The sequence below is a fragment of the Palaemon carinicauda genome, chromosome 19 (genome assembly GCF_036898095.1).
Source record: "Palaemon carinicauda isolate YSFRI2023 chromosome 19, ASM3689809v2, whole genome shotgun sequence".
Classification (NCBI taxonomy): domain Eukaryota; kingdom Metazoa; phylum Arthropoda; class Malacostraca; order Decapoda; family Palaemonidae; genus Palaemon; species Palaemon carinicauda.
The window spans coordinates 125,667,898-125,682,897 of record NC_090743.1 but is presented as its reverse complement, the minus strand read 5'-3'; the positions used below and the strand labels follow the sequence as shown (position 1 = coordinate 125,682,897).

General features: G+C 33.4%; 2 protein-coding genes across 2 annotated transcripts in view; one reads left to right on the top strand and one right to left on the bottom strand.

The window, feature by feature from the left end:
* LOC137659318 (involucrin-like) overlaps window positions 1–11,208 on the top strand; it is a 21,614-nt gene extending 10,406 nt beyond the window's left edge. Inside the window, exon 3 of the mRNA XM_068394339.1 lies at window positions 9,765–11,208. Coding sequence (XP_068250440.1) covers window positions 9,765–11,208 — 1,444 coding nt within the window. The remainder of the gene's footprint in view (window positions 1–9,764) is intronic.
* Window positions 1–15,000, bottom strand: part of LOC137658830 (forkhead box protein N4-like) — a 64,933-nt gene that overhangs the window by 35,898 nt on the left and 14,035 nt on the right. The window contains exon 2 of the mRNA XM_068393906.1: window positions 4,560–4,716. The gene's annotated coding sequence lies outside the window, so the exon portion shown is untranslated. The remainder of the gene's footprint in view (window positions 1–4,559; window positions 4,717–15,000) is intronic.

Here is a 15,000-nt window from a genome sequence, read left to right as displayed (position 1 = left end):
GATATTAATTCCCAGATCACAGCACAAGTTCGTTATAGCCACAAGTTACGTAAACAGTCATACGAAACTATTTGCGGTGGGAGCGGTCGATATATAACGAACCAGCTAGAGCTGTTAGACTATTTCGGTTTTCTACCTACCACAGAACGATGCCATCCAGTCTCTTATTTCACGTATGACAAACAATGTTGTATATAAATGTGACTGTCACAAAAACAACCCTTGATCACTCTAAACAGACTAATGTCTCTTCATTATTATTATTATTATTATTATTATTATTATTATTATTATTATTATTATTATTATTACTAAATACCAAGCTACAACCCTAGTTGGAGAAGCAGAATGCTATAAGCCCAGGGGGACCCAACAGGGAAAATAGCTCAGTGAGGAAAGGAAATAAGGAATAAATAAAATATTTTAAGAATAATACCAATATTAAAATAAATATTTACTATTTAAACTATAAAAACTTTAACAAAACAAGAGGAAGATAAACTAGATAGAAAAGTGTGCCCGAGTGTACCCTCAAGCAAGGGAACTCTAACCCAAAGCTGTGTAAGACCATAGTACAGAGGCTATGGCACTACCCAAGAATAGAGAACAATGGTTTGATTTTGGAGTGTCCTTCTCCTAGAAAAGCTGCTTTTAGCGCAAGGTTTCCCCTTAGCGTTATCAACTGGACTCTTGGACAGGAGGGAAATAACAACAAAAACCATCCACAATCTAACGAACATCTCAAAAAAAAAAAAAAAAAAAAAAAAAAAAAGCTGAAAACTAAACACTAATAAAACTTAAAAATTCACTACAACCCAAACTTCAAAACACACACATTTATATTGCGTGTGAAGTCGCAAGAAAAAACTCTGCTAAGTGTGTCTTTATCGACACAACACCACTGTATTATTATTATTACTATCCAAGCTACAACCCTAGTTGGAAAAGCAAGATGCTATAAGCCCAGGGGCTCCAACAGGGAAAAATAGCCCAGTGAGGAAAGGAAATAAGGAAATAAATAAATGAAGAGAACAAATTAACAATAAATCATTCTAAAATAAGAAACAACGTCAAAACAGACATGTCATATAATAAACTATCAACAACATCAAAAACAAATATGTCATAAATAAACTATAAAAAGACTGACATTATCTGGTAATTTGCAATACCAGCCTTAACTCTTCGGGTCCATGGATGTCAAATTCATCATCATCATCATACGTAATCTTAATACACAGTCTAAATAAATCTTCTATTACAGGCCAGGTCATGATCTTCCTAATCGGGTAGTTGAATCAGTAGAACTTCAAAAAGTTCAAAGTTGGAGCAAATGTATTTAGGTTGACCAGGCTGACATGAGACTTTTCATAGTTTATATATGAAATATCTGTTTTTGACGTTAATAGTTTATAGAGGAAATATCTGTTTTGACGTTGTTACTGTTTTTAGACTGATTTATTGTTAATTTGTTCCCATCATTTATTCATTTCCTTATTTCCTTTCCTCGCTGGGCTATTTTTCCCTATTAGAGCCATTGGGCTTATAACATCTTGCTTTTCCAACTAGGGTAGTAGCTTGGCTAGTAATAATAATAATAATAATAATAATAATAATAATAATAATAATAATAATAATAATAATAATAATATAGACCCACATTCAAAGGAGGGATTACGGCTCGTAAATAAAAAAAAAAAAAAACAAAAAAACACGAACACTCCTGGCTAACTAAACTATCGCACTACAATCAAAGATAATATACAGTTACTATCATTTCAGTCACCCTTGGCAAATATAAACAATATTGTACTTGCTGTTAAAATTGTTACTTCCACGCTGGTTATAAAATAAATCCCGCACTCAAATAAAACTCACAAAACTGCCTCTGGCTGCAATCAAATTAAAAAGAGCATTCGCCCAAGACATTTCACCACTGTCCTGAACTAACTAAAAATATAAATAAAAAAATATTGATTCTATCAACAGTCTTTCTCACAACAAACAATCCTTACGCTAAATACCTCTGGATCGCTGACACAGACATACAGGTACACACACACACACACACACTCTCTCTATCTCTCTCTCTCTCTCTCTCTCTCTCTCTCTCTCTCTCTCTCTCTCTCTCTCTCTCTCTCTCTCAAAACACATTAATCCTCCACATCAAGTGTACACACACTCACCACAGTTTGAATAATAATAATAATAATAATAATAATAATAATAATAATAATAATAATTTCCTTTTAAAACTGAAATGCGTTTTATAGCATGAGACCAGAATCTCAGTATTAAGTTCAATGGTAATGTCAAATTAGACATGTCAGATTCTCTCTCTCTCTCTCTCTCTCTCTCTCTCTCTCTCTCTCTCTCTCTCTCTCTCTCTCTCTCACACACACACACACACACACAAACACAAAAGAGAGAGAGAGAGAGAGAGAGAGAGAGAGAGAGAGAGAGAGAGAGAGAGAGAGAGAGAGAGAGAGAGAGAGAGAGATATTAAAACTTCAATTACAGGAATTCTTATGAAAAATTAAACGTCATAGACCCAGTCATTTACCTCGAGGAAACGAAAGAAGGAATAATATTCACTAACTCACAGACCTGGCCTACCTTAACTAATCTCAAGTAATATATATTTTACGCTTCAACATTCGAGTTAACTTTAGAATATTTTCAGGTGGCCTTGTACCATGTCATTCAACCAGGCGAAGGCCATTACGTGTTGTAAGAAAAAAAAACGAAGGAAAAAAACATATCACAGTGATTATCCACGCACGCTACATGATACTTTGGTAGGATAAAAAATTGTGGATTACATTTGGCGGGAAAGTTACATTATTAGAATCACTGACATTTTGTGTTCTTAGTATATATACATCACTCAATATAGTTGATTTCACACCTTCGTTGAAGAGTTAAAATATGTTTGATTTATAAAAGGTAGTGTTTCAAATTGAAATTTTAAAAGGTTTAAAAATGAGTATTTACTTTAAATGAAGTTGAAATACGAAAATATGTTTGTGAATTAAGAAAAAAATATATCATGAATAAAACTACGTAAACTTTCTGTGTAAAAAAATGGTCATGGGAATACTTAATCATGAAATCAGTTTTGAGATTGGAATCTTATAGTCAAAGAATCATAGTTTTCTCTAAATTTTCTCAGGCGTGACTGGATATTAACCCTTAAAACACCACACCAAAGAGATGATTATTTCTAATAAGATCGTCGTATTTCATTGTAGGTAGTAGGTTGGCCAGGGCACCAGTCGTACGTTGAGATACTACCGCTAGAGAGTTATGGGGTCCTTTGACTGGCCAGACAATACTACATTGTATCCTTCTCTCTGGTTACGATTTTTCCCTATGCCTACACACACAGAAAAGCTTGGCCTATTCTTTATACATTCTCCTCTTTCTTCATAGACTTGATAACACGGAAATTACCCAACAATTCTTCTTCTCTCAAGAGGTTAACTACTGCAATGTAATTGTTCAGTGGCTACTTTCCTCTTGGTAAGGGTAGAAGGGACTCTCTAGCTATGGTAAGCAGCTCTTCTAGGAGGACACTCCCAAAATCAAATCACTGTTCTCTCGTCTTGGGTAGTGCCATAGCCTCTGTACCATGGTCTTTCACTCTTGGATTAGAGATCTCTTGCTTAAGGGTACACTTGGGCAAACTATTCTATTTCTCTTCCTCTTGTTTTGTTAGTTTTTATACTTTATATATGAGATACTTATTTTATTCTTAAAATATTTTTCCTAGTTTCCTTTCTTCACTGGACTATTTTCCCTGTTGGAGACCCTGGGCTTAAAGCATTCTGATTTTCCAACTAGGGTTGTAGCTTAGCAATTAATAATAATAATAATAATAAAAAATAATAATAATAATAATAATAATAATAATTTCATACACAAAGTTTAATATTGCATAATCTGAAAATGCATGTACACTCCTGTATTTCAAAAAGCCAATACATGATCACCAAATCAAGAAAATAGAATTTTAAAGACCAGGTAATAAAAATTGGTTAATGATACAGCATTTTACATTTCTTGGTACTTGATCCTCACAGTTAAAAATACGTTTAAAGGTCGCTCATGAATGGCAGAGGCAAGGGTCAATGACATTGCCCTAGCAAGCAGGACAATGCCCTAGAGACTGACCATATTACATATGATCAGCGCCCAAGCCTCCTCTCCTTCCAAGCTAGTACCAGGGAGGGCCAGGCAGTGGCTGCTGATGACTCAGCGGATAGACCTATAGGCTTTCCCCAAACCCCACAACCTTAGCTCACAAGGATGGTAAGGTTGCAGACACTAATGGCACTAACGAGTCTGAGTGGGACTCGAACCCCCGTCTGGCAAACACCAGGCAGAGACGTTACCAATCAGGCCACAGCACCATGAATGGCTATGCATGGCATTACAAACATTGATTTATAAACCTACAAATATTATCCATCTACCTTATTTTAGTTTATTTTTTTTTTAAAGTGAATATTTATTTTGTGGTTTACTTTAGTTTTTAATTTAGAGTTCAGGAAACTTACCGGATCAGCGGTGAACAGAAGCTAGCTGTACTCTCGGCGGTTCCCATAATAGCATCAGTAGCCAAGATGCCCTTTTGCTAGGAGCAGCGAGTGCATTTGCAATCCTCAGTTACTCCTGAAGGGTCTCATCGAGGTAGTTGAAGTAGTCACGGTGTGTCTGGTAAAGAAAAACAAGTGGATGACTTTAATATAAGCATATAGACTTGGGAAAAAAATAAATAAAACGAGAAGAGGACCTACTAAATCATTTATGAATTTGTGTTTCAAAAATAAAGTTGACTGATAATTGTTTGAAGTAATTTTCAAACTTATTTTTAATCATCAATTTTATAGCTTTAAGGAGATATATTTTTCATTGGAACTGAAAAATTCATGCATTAAACTCTGGGTCATTTATCTGTAGGGAAATAAAGTTTAATGCACATATTACATTTTTAAATATGTAACTAAGTAAAGAATTGAATAAAAGTACCTTAAATGAAATGCTTTAAAAAAGAACCCAGATTTGGATAGAGTCAATATTAAAGATTCTAAGGTTTTCTTTCTCTGGCACCTTGGCCAGTGTCTAGGCTTACCTAGACACCCAGGCATCTATTAACCCCCCCCCCCCCCCACAATTCATTCAACCCAGCAATCGTCAACAGTGTTGGTGACCTATTAGGAAGAGAGAGAGAGAGAGAGAGAGAGAGAGAGAGAGAGAGAGAGAGTGAGAGAGAGGGGGGGGGTTTCTTTGTGTAGTCTAGTGAACATTTAAATTCCTGATGCGCGCGAAAGCTGGTACAAGACCTTTTTCCATTTAAAACTAGAAAATCGATACAAATATTAGTGATGTTTAAGTGACTATTTGAGAACATACTGAAGAGCTATTATAAAATATGAAAAAAAAAAAAAGATTTAAACGTAATTGACAAATGTTTGGTGAATCAAGATTTCATTACACGTGTTTTTTTTTTTTTTTTTTTTTTTTTTTTTTTTTTTTTTTTTTTTTTTTTTTTTTTTTTTTTTAACCCGGGAACTACGGTACAATGCAGTTTAAATGTTGTGTACCCAAATGTAATGTAAGTGAAATTGCGACAATGGTCCAGAAGTTAATGTTTTCAGGTTTACTAAAAATGAAGAAAGAAAGAGTATATGGCCTAGGAACATAAAAATATTAGATTTCCAACCAACAGCAAATCACCGGGTAAGTTTGTAATATAATAATAATAATAATAATAATGTTTATTGGACAAAAAATATTTACATTCAAAGATTTACAAAAAGAAAAAAAGACCCAGTCCAAGCCCATGTGGAGCAGAGCTCTTCGGGCAATAATACAACAAAATAATATCATCAATTAAGTAAAAATAAAAAATAAAGTAAATATGGATATAGATATACAAAATGTACGCATACATATACATAATCATATGTATACAAATAGATACATATAAATGAGAATCTTAGCCTAAAAACAAATGGAAATGCATATTTATATGATAAGGAAAGATGGTATATGAAAGCTAATGGTATATACATTGAAAAAATTGTAGATATTAAGCAAAAAACTCAGTAAAAGAACTAGTTTTACAAATAAAAAAATATTCTAAACAATGAAACATACTTGCGTTGTGGTTAGGTAGGCAAGTATAAATATTTATTAATAAAGCTTAATACCCAGATAACAGGAGATTTGTATATGATTTCTTAAAAGACCGAACGCTAAGCAGTGCCTTTAGATAAGCGGGCAGAGTATTCCAAAGTTTAATACCTTGGTATAGATACGATTGCTCGCATCTATTAATACGTATGAAAGGGAGAGTTAAGTTTGAATTTCTTGTTCCATATGGATGAACTGATTGTTCCTGAATTATTTTTCGTCTTAAATCTGGAAATTTGTTCAAAATAAGTGTTTGGAACATCATATTCATTAAGGAGAGCTTATAATTGTCTTCCAGCTTCAATATCGAGAGAGACCGGAAAAGTGGCGATGTATGAGCTAAGTAATCACTGGAGCTTATGATTCTTACCAGTCTTTTTTGAATTACAATTAATGGTTGCAAGACATTTCTACTACTACTCCCCCACGCCGTATTGCAGTAATTTAGGTGAGGAGATACTAACGAGTGATACAATTGTTTTATAATATATAAGGGGAAATACTCTTTTAATCTATATATGATACCCATTACTTTGGCAATTTTATTAACTGTCATATTTACATGCTCACAGAAAGTTAGTTTATTATCAAGAATTATCCCTAAAAATTTACCACTGGACTTCTGATCCAGAGTGTGATTTCCTATAGAAACCCTTATGTTATCAGGAACTCTTCGTAGAGAAAAGATTATGAAGTATGTCTTTCTTTCATTTAAGGTTAACTTATTTGCTAGTAGCCAGTTTTTTACATGAGTTAAATCATTGGTTAGTGTATCACAGAGGGAGTAGATATTTTTATGTCTAAAGTGAAGCGTAGTGTCATCGGCAAAGAGTATGGAGCTTAACCTACCTACTGATCGAGGTAGATCATTGATATAGGCGAGGAAAAATAACGGTCCTAGGACTGATCCCTGGGGAACACCTATTTTGACATCCATAACCTCTGAGAGATGGCCATCGAGGGTCACAAATTGTTTACGACTCGTTAAGTAGGATTTTAGTAAGAGTAATGCATTTCCACGTATTCCATAATGTTCGAGCTTTTTAAGCAGCACATCATGAGACACTGTGTCAAAGGCTTTACTCAAATCTAAAAAGACCGCACCAAGGTATTCATTTTTATTCATCGCATTGTAGATATTTTCAAGAAGGTCATTTACAGCATCACTTGTACTAACGCCACGCAGAAAGCCATACTGACAGGAAGAAAAGATATTACATCTAGTAAAGAAAGAGTAGAGTCGATTGTACAATAATTTTTCAAAAATTTTATTCAATAAGGGAAGGCAACTTATTGGTCTATAGTTATTGACATCCGATTTATCACCAGACTTATGTAGCACAGTAACGCATGCTATTTTAAAAATGTCAGGATAAATGCCAGAGGCAATACAACGGTTGAACAATAAGGATATAGGAAAGGCAAGTAAACTAGCATTATTCTTATATAGTTTAGTAGGGGGAGAATGAATATTTGCTTTTTTGTTCTTTAGTTTTTTTATAATGTTGATTACTTCAAGTGGAGAAGATGGGGTCAAATAAATAGAGTGCTGATTTGAAGGAGGCAAATAGGAATGAAAATCTAACTGATTATTTTGAGGCAGGGCATCTCGGAGAGTAATGCCAATTGTAGAGAAATGAAGATTAAAAGCATTTGCAATCTGTTGGCTGTCAGTAATAGTTTCGCCGTTACGACCAATGAGTTTTCTTAGCGAAGTGCGCTTTTTCTTTCCAGGCCTAAGGGACGAATTTATGAGATCCCAGGATTTTTTAGCATCATTTCGGAGTTGATCAAAAGTACTATCAAAATATTTTTTCTTTGCCACGCGAATTAATGTAAGCAACATATTACAATAGTTTCTATAGCGTTGGGCACTATAAGCACCCAATTTCATTCTTCGATATAAATTATGTTTAATGTTAATTGATTTTAGTAGCCCTTTGGAGAGCCACTTATTCACCAATCTTTTAACACTTACATATTTTGTTTTTAAAGGAAAGCATTCATTGAAAAAGCTGTCTATTTCATTCGTAAAAGAGGCCGCCCCCAGGTGAGGATCTAATGAGGCTTGACCATATTCGGTCCAGTCTTTCCCCCTCAGGAGTTCCGTGAATTTCCTGTCATTCACTTCGCTCATATCTCTGAATTGAATTTTTATTTTGTTGTCTACGTTGTTTAATATAGGCATTAATAGACTACAGAAAATTGGGAAATGATCTGTGATATCTGCTAAGAATATCCCACTATTACCAACAAGATTATTATTTGCCCAAATATGGTCGATACAAGACAGCGAGTCATTCGAGCCGACTCTTGTTGGTCTAGTTATTGACGGGCGAAAGTCAAAAGATCGCATTGTGTTAATCAGTCTGCGGGTGGTCTCGCTCTCCCCTTCCCTCATTAAGCAGATGTTAAAGTCCCCAGTGACAATTGTATTCATAGGGGAGATACCTGGATTTCTTAGCACCTCCTCTAACGAGTCGAAAAACATATTTCCGTTACCTCCTGGACGTCTGTAGATACCTAAGATTACTGTTTTATGAGGCGAGTTTGGTATAGAAACCGTTACACCGACACTTTCAAAATTATCATTAGAAATGTTGAAGAAGTCATCAAGAGGTTGAAAATCAAGAGTCTTTAACGAAAATGCTCACACCGCCGCCCCTCCGACCTTCCCGATAATTGTGACACGCATTATACATATTAAACACACACACACACACACATATATATATATATATATATATATATATATATATATATATAATGTATGTGTGTGGGGGGGGCTTAATACATTTAAGAAATTTTACTATTAAGAATGATGGAAAATTTATACCTTCAAGATTTCGAGTTGTATTTTACAGTTTTTTGGAAAATAAAATTTTTTCCTTTAGTAATGTAGACAAACAGAAATTTTGTCAAATATCGCCAATTACAACTACTTATCTTTGCACCAACAATGTATGACATGAATCCACAGCTGCCATTTCAATTTTTATTTTGCAAAAAAAATTAATCCTTCCTTATTGCTGAGTTTCGCTTATAACGTGAACAATCTTTTACCTGGTATTTCTAAACATAACTGTCTACAGAGGCCCTGCACTTTACCCAGTTCATAAATGTACTGCATGATTCACACCCTCCGTGAACATAGGCCTATCCTACTTGAAAGATACTGGATATCTGAATATCTACATTAGTTTTTAGTTTATATCATATAGGTGAAAACAACTTTTGAAGGACTTGGGTAAATACTCAACCAGCTGTTCAAGTAGAAAAACAAATCTAGCTGATTGAATAGAAAAATGTTTAACAAGCTATTTAAGTGAAAAGAAGAAACTTTAACAATAGAAGCTTTAAGTAGCAACTGAAAAGCTCATGTAAAGATTAACGAATCACACTTGCACATGTCAAGAATAGGGAACCCAATTTACCACATGTCAAGAATAGGGAAGCAAATTTACCACATGTCAAGAATAGGGAACCAAATTTTCCACATGTCAAGAATAGGGAACCAAATTTACCATGTCAAGAATAGGGAACCAAATTTACCATGTCAAGAATAGGGAACCCAATTTACCACATGTCAAGAATAGGGAACCAAATTTACCACATGTCAAGAATAGGGAACCAAATTTACCACACGTCAAGAATAGGGAACCAAATTTACCACACGTCAAGAATAGGGAACCAAATTTTCCACACGTCAAGAATAGGGAACCAAATTTTCCACACGTAAAGAATAGGGAACCAAATTTTCCACACGTCAAGAATAGGGAACCAAATTTTCCACATGTAAAGAATAGGGAACCAAATTTACCACACGTCAAGAATAGGGAACCAAATTTTCCACACGTAAAGAATAGGGAACCAAATTTTCCACATGTAAAGAATAGGGAACCAAATTTTCCACATGTAAAGAATAGGGAACCAAATTTACCACATGTCAAGAATAGGGAACCAAATTTTCCACACGTCAAGAATAGGGAACCAAATTTTCCACACGTAAAGAATAGGGAACCAAATTTTCCACACGTAAAGAATAGGGAACCAAATTTTCCACACGTAAAGAATAGGGAACCAAATTTACCACATGTAAAGAATAAGGAACCAAATTTACCACACGTCAAGAATAGGGAACCAAATTTTCCACACGTAAAGAATAGGGAACCAAATTTACCACACGTAAAGAATAGGGAACCAAATTTTCCACATGCAAAGAATAGGGAACCAAATTTTCCACACGTCAAGAATAGGGAACCAAATTTTCCACATGTAAAGAATAGGGAACCAAATTTTCCACACGTCAAGAATAGGGAACCAAATATTCCACACGTAAAGAATAGGGAACCAAATTTTCCACATGTAAAGAATAGGGAACCAAATTTTCCACATGTAAAGAATAGGGAACCAAATTTACAACACGTCAAGAATAGGGAACCAAATTTACAACACGTCAAGAATAGGGAACCAAATTTTCCACACGTAAAGAATAGGGAACCAAATTTACCACACGTCAAGAATAGGGAACCAAATTTTCCACACGTAAAGAATAGGGAACCAAATTTACCACACGTCAAGAATAGGGAACCAAATTTTCCACACGTCAAGAATAGGGAACCAAATTTTCCACACGTAAAGAATAGGGAACCAAATTTTACACATGTAAAGAATAGGGAACCAAATTTTCCACATGTAAAGAATAGGGAACCAAATTTACCACATGTAAAGAATAAGGAACCAAATTTATCACATGTAACGAATAACGAACCCAGTTATCCTCATGTTAAGAATAACGATCCCAATTTTCCACATGTCAAGAATAGGGAACCAAATTTTCCACAGGTAACGAATAACGAACCCAAATTTCCACATGTAGAGAATAACGAACCCAGTTATCCTCATGTTAAGAATAACGAACCAAATTTTCCACATGCTAGCAATAACAAACCCAATTTTTCATATGTAAGAATAACGAACCCGGGTTCGTTATTCCTAACATTAGGATAACTAGGTTCGTATATATATATATATATATATATATATATATATATATATATATATATATATATATATATATATATATATATATATATATATATATATATATATATATATATGTTTGTGTGTGTGTGTGTGTAATACGCATTCAGATATCGAACACTTCGCTACAGACTTACGGTCTGGCTGCGCTGATAGTCAGGTCTTCGTACTTTTGGTACAAAAGATGGCCTTAGAGACGTCGAAGGAAGAGACGGAAATTCCTTGAGCTTTAGACAGTAATACCTTATATCAAAGCAAACTGATCCTTAACTACCTGGGGAATAGAGGTGACCCACTACGAGAAAACAGTCCCTCGGCCACATCCTTGTAACCCAAGGGCAGTTTTCCTGGGAGGTGTCGTGGGGATAACAAAAAGTGTTGCCACCAACGGCCTATTGTTACCTCTTCGCTATATTTACAATGCGATGCGAAAGCCTTTCAAAACTTGTAACACATTCATTATCGACAGCATAAACATGACAGCGTTTTTCGAAAATCTTTATTAAACGCAAATTCGACCGCGAGAAAGGATGGAATAAATATCGGATTAAAAAAAAAATGAGGTAATTGTCGGACTGAAGGTTGGGAATTGGGAACTTGTGGTTAGATTCTCTTTATAACCTTCGAGTCTTTGTAGTCCTAACTGCCTACTATAAAGTCTAAAATGTCTACAATAGGACTCTACAGACGAAGAGATCAGGTTTATAACTGCCTAAATTGTGTAGAATATACTGAGTAATAGATAAATGTTACAAAACTACTGATAAATAATGGTAATAAAAAGATCTACTGTATATATATATATATATATATATATATATATATATATATATATATATATATATATATATATATATATATATATATATATATATATATACCGAAGCCAATGACTGCTTGCGCAGACCAACACAGATTTGAAAATAAAAAGGTAAGTCTACCTACAAGGTAACAAATTTAAAAATTTTCTTACCGGGCCTATCAAAGACGAAAATTAAACGAAGGGGAATTAGAAAAGTGAATACTAGCACCATTAAATATATATAAACACCAGAGTTATGAATGGTAAAATATTCGGGAGCGAATTAGTTAACAAAGATACAATGCGTATGATGGCAGACTAGAGTTCGTTAGCCAGCCAGACCTTCCATACTCGCTGCTCGCTCAAGGACATTTTATGTAATCTGCTCTTGCTCCTACAGTTTAGTTCAACCGTCATTTCATGCAAAATATATTTCATTGTGAATTTATGCATTTATTAATAAAATATTTTATAGTAAAACTCGATACCCACTAAAACAGATTTTGTAAGATCCGGTTTCTCAGCCATTAAAGTTTAGTTACTCCTATTTTTATTATTATTAATTATTATTAACCAAGCTACAACTTTACTTGGAAAAGCAGGATGCTATAAGCCCAAGGGCTAGTTGATGGTCTAATGTGCTATAAGGTAAGGAACAGCCCAATGCCTACCAAACGAGAGCTAAATGCTGTACTACTCAGCCAACGAAACCCCATTTACCCATTTAGTAGTACTTCATAAAAATAGATATATAATATATACTATATTTAGCAGTATAAGGTAAATAAATCAATCTTGATCCGTATGGTACATGGGAAACAAACGCACGTACGCATTTAAATAATACATGTTATATATACAGTATATATATATATATATATATATATATATATATATATATATATATATATATATATATATATATATATATATATATATATATATATATATATACAGACATATATATATATATATATATATATATATATATATATATATATATACATATATATATATATATATATATATATATATATATATATACAGACATATATATATATATATATATATATATATATATATATATATATATATATATATAGACATATATATATATATATATATATATATATATAGACTATATATATATATATATATATATATATATATATATATACTGTATATATATATATATATATATATATATAGACTATATATATATATATATATATATATATATATACTGTATATATATATATATATATATATATATATATACTGTATATATATATATATATATATATATATATATATATATATATATATATATATATATATATATATATACTGTATATATATATATATATATATATATATATATATATATATATATACTGTATATATATATATATATATATATATATATATATATATATATATATACAGTATACAAAATTCTCTCTCTCTCTCTCTCTCTCTCTCTCTCTCTCTCTCTCTCTCTCTCTCTCTCAAATAAAAACTAGAAGCTTGCATACTTCCGGTGGGGAGGCGGAAAAAGAAAAAAAAACAGCCTACAGCTAGAACCCGAGACCTCATAAAGCAGTGTGGGTAATAAAACACGACATAATTGCCAGAATGTCGTTAAGTTCCTTTTAAACATCTCTCCCCAGACTGAGGTGTTTTTGACTTGACAAAAGCAACTTTCCCACAGGGAAGGTATTTAATATTTCACATAAGGATATTTCACATAAGGATATGTCAAAAAATATTTTTCTGTTCTTACTTGTTTACTTGTTTTGGGTTTAAATCCAACCCTGCACTGAAGTCGAGTGAACTACTTCTCGGGCGGGTCCATATCAATCATCTAACGAAACATTTTCATTATAACTTATACAATTCTTTGATTGTAGCATCTTCCAAATCATACGGTCTTGTGAAAAGTAATGTCTTTAGTTTCTTCTTAAATTCAATTGCTCCTTTTAAGTCCTTCATGTCAGTCGGCAGTTTATTATAATGTCTAGGCGCACAGTAGCTGAAAGCCCTTTCACCAAATTTACTATTTGTTCTTGGTTCAGATAGTCTATCTTTGCCACTCATGTATCTTATGGTAACATTTGTTTCTAGTTCCTCTAAGAATGTTAAAATTATGAATTTAACAAATATTTTAAAAACTGTTTACCATTCACCACTTACTACTATATACAGTACTTGATTTTATTGAGTGGGGGGCTAAGTACTAGGCCTACTTAGTTGTGTATTTATGAAATTTTGCAGGAATCGATGAGCAAAAGGTCAACTTGAATTTTATCCTCACGTGTGTAGAACTTCCTCATTCCCAAACTTATCAAAATCAATAATCAAGTTTTGTTTTTAGTTCGAAACAGCTTCCAGTAAAGTGATCACGTGATTCATTCACACTAATACGCAGCTACGTGTAAGTTGCAATGGGCATTAAAAAATGAAAATAGAATCTTTGCATGCGGTATCAATGGTCGCGTGATTGTGATTTCATTCACAGAAAAAGGATGAGAAGTTGTGAGAATACGTGCACTTGGATTCATTGAGGTACAGCCATTGTAACCGATCTACTGAGAGAGAGAGAGAGAGAGAGAGAGAGAGAGAGAGAGAGAGAGAGAGAGAGAGAGAGAGAGAGAGAGAGAGATACGCGGAAGTTGAAATTGTTTTAGACGCACGTTATAGATTTGTATCACATTAATGTATAAAATAAAGTTCTCTATGACTCAGAATAAACGGTATATGAATTAGTAAAACATTAATATGAAACTAAACCGTTCATTCACGTTTAGAGTTCAACAGGCGAAGCCTACACAGCCTTGAATCTCTGACCTAACCATTTTCTTTTCTTTTTCTTTTGTGAAAAGACTTCTTTGTGAGGAAAAGGTATGTATTTTTTTACTACTTACTCCTGAATGTTGACTAAAAACGGTTGCTCGTGA